Source organism: Propithecus coquereli, unplaced genomic scaffold (genome assembly GCF_000956105.1).
Source record: "Propithecus coquereli isolate 6110/MARCELLA unplaced genomic scaffold, Pcoq_1.0 Scaffold594, whole genome shotgun sequence".
Taxonomy (NCBI): Eukaryota; Metazoa; Chordata; class Mammalia; order Primates; family Indriidae; genus Propithecus; species Propithecus coquereli.
In genome coordinates this window covers 152045-160550 of record NW_012151885.1, presented here as the reverse complement: position 1 = coordinate 160550, position 8506 = coordinate 152045, and the positions used below count along the sequence as shown (strand labels likewise).

The 8506-nt window shown below is 39.9% G+C and overlaps 1 protein-coding gene and 1 pseudogene across 1 annotated transcript; both read left to right on the top strand.

The window, feature by feature from the left end:
- The first annotated feature begins 2484 nt into the window (after window positions 1-2484).
- LOC105822074 (hemoglobin subunit gamma) lies at window positions 2485-3867 on the top strand. The gene is made up of 3 exons (XM_012659007.1): window positions 2485-2605; window positions 2729-2951; window positions 3718-3867. Exons 1-3 carry the CDS (start codon window positions 2514-2516, stop codon window positions 3844-3846), a joined length of 444 nt encoding a protein of 147 aa, XP_012514461.1. The 5' UTR covers window positions 2485-2513; the 3' UTR covers window positions 3847-3867.
- A 3185-nt stretch (window positions 3868-7052) lies between these two features.
- The window catches only part of LOC105822044, a 2242-nt pseudogene continuing 788 nt past the window's right edge, over window positions 7053-8506 (top strand).

The window sequence follows — 8506 nt, the reverse complement described above, 5'->3', positions numbered from 1 at the left end:
ACGGGGCACGTGATATTTTGTTGCATGTACGGAATGTGTAATGTTCAAGTCAATGTATTTAGGGTATTCATCACCTTGAGAATTTATCATTTCTACGTGCTGAGAACATCCCAAGTCTTCACTTCTAGCTATTTTGAAATATACAATACATTGTTGTATACATTAGGGCATATTCTTTCTATCTAACTGAATGTTCGTTCCCATTAACCAACCTTTATTCATTCCCCATCACACCCATTTCTCAGCCACACTCACATTTTTCCCAGGCTCTGATAACCATCATTTTACTCTCCAGTTCCATAAGACCAACTTTATTTAGCTCCCACATATGAGTTAGAACTTGAAATATTTGTTGTTCTAAGTATGGCTTATTTCATGTAACATAATGACCTCTAGTTCCATTCATGTTGCTGCAAAGGCCAAGATTTAATTCTTTTGTGTGGCCAAATAGTGTGGCATTTTGTAAATATGTCACATTTTTTTTATCCATTCATCCATTGATGGACATATGTTGGTTCCATATCTTTACTATTGTGAATAGTGTTGCAATAAATGTAGGGTGTTTGTAGCCCTTTAATATAATGACTTATTTTTCTTTGGGTAGGTATTCAGTAGTAGGATTTCTGGATCACATGGTAGCTTTTTTTTAATTTTTTTTTTTAAGAAATCTCCATATTGTTTTTCATAATGGCTGTACTAATTTGCATTTCCACCAACAATGTGTAAGAGTTCCCTTTTCTCTGCATCCACACCAGCATTTATTAATTTTTGTCTTTCCAATAATAGCCATTCTAACTGGGGTAAGATGATGTCTCCTTGTGGTTTTCATTTGCATTTCCCTGATGATTAGTGATGTTGAACATTCTTTCATATACCTATTGGACATCTGTATGTCTTCTTTTCAGAAATGTCTATCAGATTCTTTATCCAGGTCTAGGCATAGATTTTATGGCTGAGACCCAAAAAGTATTAGCAACAACAAAAACAAAAATAGACAGATCAGCCTATATTAAACTTAAAAAATTTCTGCACAGCAAAGAAATCAACAGAGTAAAGAGACAACCTATTGAAAGGGATAAAATATTTTTAAAACTGTTAATCTGACAAGGAATTTACATCTGGAATATACAAAGAATTTGAACAACTCAATAACAGAGAACAAAACAACAAAAAAACCAAGCAATGTGCATTTTTAATCAATCAGTCTCTTTTTCTTGTTTTTGTCCTAAACTATTATTCTGTATTATTTTGGTTCTTGGTGTCAAGGGCTCAAGGAAGATGATGATGATGGAGTGGTGGACAGACACACTCTTGACCTCTTAGTGAGCTAGATCTAGAACTAGATATTGCCAGCCCAAGACAATTTAACTGAAAACAAATCCATAATGAACACACACATGTACAGTTCTACAGTACAGTGATGTCCCAGCTGTGACAGTGTGTAGACTAATACTCAATGGAAATAACCCCTGCTTCTATGGAGTTGTTTTACAAGCACGCAAGAGGAAGAAAAGGAAGTCTTTCTAATGTTATGTCTTGAAATAAAACTGTCTAAAAAGTGAGCTAGTATTAATCAGATAATTAATTCAACTCCATTACCTACCAAGGAACCTTCTATCCTTGTCTTCACTAAGCATAAGCACTACACCAGAACCCTTGGTCACCAGCCAGCACATACACTGAACCAATGTGGAATGCACATCATCTGGTGCCCAGATGCATGCACTGACATGAAGACAAATACTTTTTCTCAGATGAAACATACATGCTTAATTTCAAACAGGTATAGGTAAGTAAATACTGAGATAAGTGTTCAGTCCTATATTATATTACCTAACACTGATTCCTGCACTGAAAATGTTGCTTTATGAAATTACTTTCCCTCAGAATATTGTGAACTAGAGAGATCATGGCCTAAATCCACAGAGAGTACATTCAAAGATGAGTACAGCACTTCTCACTTGGAAACCACTCCTACTAAATGAGACTTACACTTGTCTCATCAGAGATCCTAGGCTCGTGCCTAAAAAGAATTTCACAATTCCCAAAATTTTTCAATATTTGCCTTGCTTTAGCTTTAATCTACAGGCCTCTCTGGGGCTAGAGACAAGAATGTAGAAAAGGCTGGCAAAGAAGTTCTAGAGTATTCCATGGTGGGCAGGGAAGGAAACTAGCTAAAGGAAAGAATTAATGAGGAAAAAAATTGGGATAACTGAATTGAAACAAGACAAAGACCATAAAAACGTAAGCAGCAGAGTCTTCCTGGGGGCCCCCTCCCCACACTATCTCAATGTAAAGGTCTGTCTGAACCCTTCCCTCTCTAAACCACGCCCAGAGTTGACCAGCCTTGCCTTGACCAATAACCTTGACTGAGTGACCTTGACCAATAGCCTCAGAGCACCATGTGATGCAAGGGGCTAGGGGGTCAGGGATGGAGAAATAAAAGGAAGCCCCTTCTAGCAGTTGCACATACTTGCTTCTGAGATTATCGACAAGCTCCTGATCCTGACACCATGGTTCATTTTACAGCGGAAGAGAAGGCTGTTATCACAAGCCTGTGGGGCAAGGTGAATGTAGAAGAGACTGGAGCAGAAGTCCTGGGAAGGTATGCTCTGGGGGCCAGGACGAGAGAGGGATAGAATGAACCTGTATATGGCAGAAATACAGGCTACTTCTCAGGACTACTGACAACTTCTGGGTTTCTAATTGCTATTGTCCTATCTCATAGACTCCTGGTTGTCTACCCGTGGACCCAGAGGTTCTTTGACAACTTTGGAAACTTGTCCTCTGCCTCTGCTATCATGGGCAATCCTAAGGTCAAGGACCACGGAAAGAAGGTGCTGACTTCCTTGGGAGAAGCTATAAAGAACATGGATGATCTCAAGGGAACCTTTGCCCACCTGAGTGAGCTGCACTGTGACAGGCTGCATGTGGATCCTGAAAACTTTAAGGTAAGTCTAGGAAATGTTAAAGCCCTGTTGCCTTTAATCTTGGCATGGTTTGGATAACTTAGCATTGATCTGAGTATAACTGAGGCCACCTGCAGGGTGTGAGATATTTGGAGATATATTTGTCTGCATTCTGTTGGCTTTGAGAAAAGATTAGGCAAAGATGAGGAAAATGACTGCTAATTAGACTCCTTTAAAAAGAACTTTATGTTTTCTTTTTCTTTTTTTCTTAATTTTTTCATTTTTTTTAACAAACCTTGCTGGAGGCAGAAAAATATGGCCATTGAAAAGATACACGTAGGCAGGTATATATTGGCTCAGTAAAAAGAAGAAACCTAGGTGGCCAAACATATATTGCTAAGGCTATTTCTATATTGGCTGGACATGTATATAAAATGCTGCTAAACTCTCATTTCAAACTTACATCCTAATTCCAGGAGGAGGGCGAAGAGTCTCTGAGGAAGGGAAACAACTGGAACACAGGGTTTGGAAAGAGAGCTGTGAGATTTTTTAAAAAATATTTTTCAGCTCTCAAAATGTGGAGCTGTTGGTGGTAATAAGGTAGAAAGATATAAATCATGGCTAGTGATTAGTCCTGCAAGGGGAAAAAATTACCTGTGTTTAATGGCTAGGCAAAACCTCAGCGTTCACGAGAGGTTGACATAGGCTTGGTTCTGAGTGGGAGTTGGGTGTCCAGATACCTGGAGACCAGCCTGTACCTCTCTACTTACTTTGTCCTCGTCTCTATTGTCTCTTTCTACCTTCACAGCTCCTAGGAAATGAGCTGGTGATTGTCTTGGCAAAGTATTTTGGCAAGGAATTCACCCCGCAGGTGCAGGCTGCCTGGCAGAAGATGGTTGCTGGAGTGGCCATTGCCCTGGCCCATAAGTACCACTGAGCCCTCTGCCCATGGTGCAGAGCCGTCAGGGAGAACTGTCAAGTAATAAATAATAAAACTATTCTGTTATGAAGTCATACATGTTTGTCTTCAGTTCTTCTTTCCCTGTGTTCTTTTAAGTGTATGAGCCTCAAGGGCTTTTATGTTGAGGGGTGTGTGTGTGTGTGTGTGTGTGTGTGTGTGTGTGTGTGTGTGATATGCATGCTATCCATTGTGTTTGCATGAGATGTGAATTTTTATGAGAAAATGAAAGAGCGAGGCAATAAAGAAACAGGCACATAGGAGTTCTGCAAGGGAAAGTAAAAGGTATGGGAGAGTTCTGGTGGGAAGGAGAGCTCTATAGGATGGGACTCCTCAGAAACAGATAATTGAGAGGAGAAGGGCATGACTTCAGGGAAGACCTCAGGGGCTAAATGGAGACAGAGTAGCAAGGCTGGGGTTCAATGGAGCAAAAGTGTTCCAGGCATTAAAAGGTGAAGGTCCAGACAGAGATTGTAATTCTATTCTATTTAGTGCAACACAATTTCTAAGGGCAAATGTCTTTTCACAGCCTTCATGAGGCTAGATTGGGGGTTGATGGTTTTGAAGATCAGAGCAAGGATAGCTCTTTTCCAAAATAACTCCAAAGAACTGTGTCTGGCTTTACTTAGGAACTTTATGTTTTAAGTGTTGATGCATGCCCAGGAAGTTGAATTGGTCCCATACCCTCAGGAGAGACAATGCCCAACTGTGAAGATTGGCTACAGTGTTTCAAGAAAGAGATATCACTGTAAGCTACTGGAGGAGATGAAGATTTAGGTCGGGGAAATGAACCAGCAGAGGCTTAGAAACTTTAGCCATGCCCTCATTAGCCTTGTATGTCTAAGCAACAGAGCAGCACTGTGAGATCAAAAGGAATTGGGAAGAATTTGAGTACATTAGTTGGGAAGGCAGATTCACTGGAATTTTGTGTAATTGGAAGTTAATGCATATTTATAAGCAAGAGTGTGATGTAGCGGCATTATGGCCCGAATGTTTGTCTCTCCCCAAAATACATATGTTGAAACCCAACCCCTCAATGTGACCTTAGTTTTAGGTGAGGTTTTTGGGAAGTAATGAGGTTTAGATGAGCTCATGAAGGTGGAACCCCCATCATGGGATTATTTTCTTTATAATAAGAAGAAGAGATAGCAGAGACCTCTCTTTCTTCCCTCTGAGGACACAGAGAAGAGTCAGGCCTCTGCAAGCCAGGACAGGATCCCTCACTGGGAACCTAATAGACTGAGACCTTAATCTTAGTCTTCCTGGCCTCCAGAAATGTGAGAAAAAAAATTGTTACTCAAGCCATCCAGTCCATGGAATTATATTTTTTTATAGCACCTCTAGCTGACTAAGGCAGATGGAGAAGGAGAAAAATAAACTTGGGTCTTGTGTGGATTAGAAAGCCTACTAATCTCAAGTTTACAAATCTCCACTGGTTTTCCATGTTTTAGAATGAAATATCTACTCTATTACTCTCATTGATAAGACTCAAATAATAAGCCTGGACCCATGTCTCCAAATTTGATTCCTTAGTACATTTTACTCCAGCCTTAGTCTTTATATACAGTGAAATTCCAAGTTGTGTTTTCTTTTTCTTCTTTCTTTCTTTCTTCTGTTTCTCCTCAGCCTCAGAATTTCACATGTGCCCTTCCTGCTTTCTGGAACTTCTTATGCCTACATATCACAGAAGTCCCACTTCAAATGTAACTTCCCTTAGGGTAGCTATCCTGATATTACTTGTCTTCAGTCCCTCACTACCATTTTCACAGTGTGCATTTTCTTCTTGTCATATAATACCATTTGACATTTTCTTACTCATTCGTTTCTTTAAATACATGTGTTGGTCTCCTCTGCTCACTGTAATGTGAGGATCATTAGACCACAGAAGCTGTCTATCTAGTTCATTTAAGATTCCCAGTGTCAAGAAAAGTGGATGGCGTATAGAGCTTAAAGAAATTTTTGTTGAATTAACGTATGAAGAATGAATGGGAAATTTTGATGACTGTGATGATGACTGAGTATTGATATCATAAGGGTCTAGACCACAGTAGAAGCAGTGAATATAGAAAACGCTTGGAAGGGTAGAACACGAACAAGAAAGAACCAGTACTTCTAGGACTGCTACCTATAGCTGGTGAGAGAAAAGCATGAATTAGCAGTAACTGATGGAATCCATCTGTGTGGTTTGCTGGGAAGATGGGCAGCTTTTCACTGACATGCAGGGTTGTAGATGTATGTACTTAAGTATGAGCTGTGGCAATGAACATATATTCTTTTGGGGATCAGTTTTAGGGCCATTAGAGAGTAAGTACCTGAGCTACCTTCTCAGGTTAGTCCCCACAGCTGAATATAAGGATGTTTCCTGGATATTATCAAAGTTGCTACTTCTTTTTCCGCATTTCATGATCTCTGCTCTTAAAGAGAAAATTCTTGGTTTTGCTTCAAACTCGTATCTGTCTTTCACTACAAATCTTCCCTATTTTCCTAAGTAAAACAGATAATAGCCTCCTGACTATATTCAGATTTAAAGATTATTTCTTTAATATCTGAAATCCAGGTCTGATATACTGGGCTGAGCTCTTTGAAATTTATAGTATCCTCTAAGTACCCACAGAGGTGATTTACTAAACTTTATTTCTTGTAATGCTTTATCTCAGGGGAAAACAAACAAATTAGCATCCTGGAGCACTAAGTATGGAGACAATAGGCTAATCTGTAATTGCTTGTTTGAGATGTGTGAGAACAAAGCAACTTAGGTGATCATCAGGTAGAATAATCCAAAACATTTTAGATTCACAGTGGCAGTGGCATGTGGAATACTGTCAGTGAAGACTGCCTCTGCCTGATTAGAAATGAGAAAAAGTTAAACACAGCAACAGAGTGTAGATCCAACATGAGCAAGAGACAAATCACTTAATGCCCAGCCCTTGCCATGGAATCTTCTTTTATTCTCTTCATTGTACACAGTAGCACCCTTCTCCCCCAACACCAAATAAACACCTTTATTCTCTGACACAAATTGGTAGGTACATGGAATATGATGCAGACTATTGTCTACACTCGGAGACACTACGTTTTGCTCAGATAAGTGCAGACTATTAAATAGATTAAAAAACACAAGAATAACACTCAATCTTGCTCTTACTTGGCTAGTTTTTCCTATCCTGCTTCCAAATCAATGCTGGATGGAGGTATTTATTTCTATTCTAAAAAGTGATAAAATTGTGCCCTCAATGCATTCTTAAAAGAATTAGGGACCAAGGAGGACGGTGGCTTCTTCCACATACAGCCTGGATGGATAACAGAGTAATACACTGTCACAACTCCTTGCCCAGGAGTTGATGGCTAAGAGATGTATATTTCTTATTGCTTTTGTTTCTAATTTATTCCTCATTATCAGCCTTCAGGTTATAGTGGGCTAGTGGTGATGGGGACCTTGAGAAATAAATTGCACACTAGATGGTAAAGGGTAATGTAGGAAAAAAAGAGGGGAAAGAAGTGAGTTTTAAAATTTGATCCTGAATGGCAGAGTCCCCCTGAGGGGGGCTACCCTGAGACACAAATATCCATCTCACAAAGCCTGCCTTGCCCAAACTCCACCCTTGGGATCACAACCAACCCTTGAACAGTAGGCTCATTTCGTTAGGAGAGACAAAGGGCTGAGGGCTGGAGATGAAGAACAAAAGGCCACGGAGAGAAGCAGCAGCACAGGTGAGCTTCTGGCTCATCTGTGGTCACCAGTAGACTTGCAGGCCTAATGCCGTGGTGCATTTCACTGCTGAGGCAAAGGCTCTGTTGCTAGCCTGCCAGGCAATGTGAATGTGGAGGAGGCTGGAGGCAAGATCCCGGGCAGGTAGGCACTGGAGGCCAGGGGCAGGGGCAGAAAGGCAGAAAGTGTTCCTGAAAGAGGGGAGAGCCAGTTATACTACATAGTCTGACTTTTCATCTGTTTTGTGACGATTGCCCCATAGGTTCTTGCTTGTTTGTCTACTCATGTTCCCAGAAGTTCTTCGATAATTTTGGGGAATTTGTCCTCTGGTTCTGTGCTGATGGGCAGCCCCAAGGTCAAGTCTTATGGCAAGAAGCAGCTGACCTCTTTGGAAAAGCTGTTTCATGCATGGATGATCTCAAAGGCAACTTTGCTGAGCTGAGCGAGCTGCACTGTGACAAGTTGCACGTGGATCCTGAGAACTTCACAGTGAGTCTGCTAGATGTTCCATTTTTTTCCCTTTCACTTTCTAGTCTTTCACTCTAGTTCTTTACCTACATGTTCTTTCTACACATTCATTTTTACTTTACCATATTTCATCATTTAATGCTTTTCAAATTTTTGTCAATTTTCTTCTTTCAACATTTTGTATTCTTTCCTTTTTCACAATCTTATTTTTTATTGAATTTTTAAATTTAATATCCTATCATTTGCCTGTATCTCTCCCATCCTCCCATTTATTTCTTTTTCTCCAATCACAACTAAAATTATGCATATCAATTCTCATCTGCTAGTTCTACACTTTGAAAAATCCTTCTGTCTCTTCATTTGGGGATAGATTTCGGTCCAACTCAAAGAGGAGAAGCACAGAATGCTGTTTTAGAGGCTATAAATCATTTTTAAAATGAATAATAATTTAAATTTTGTAAA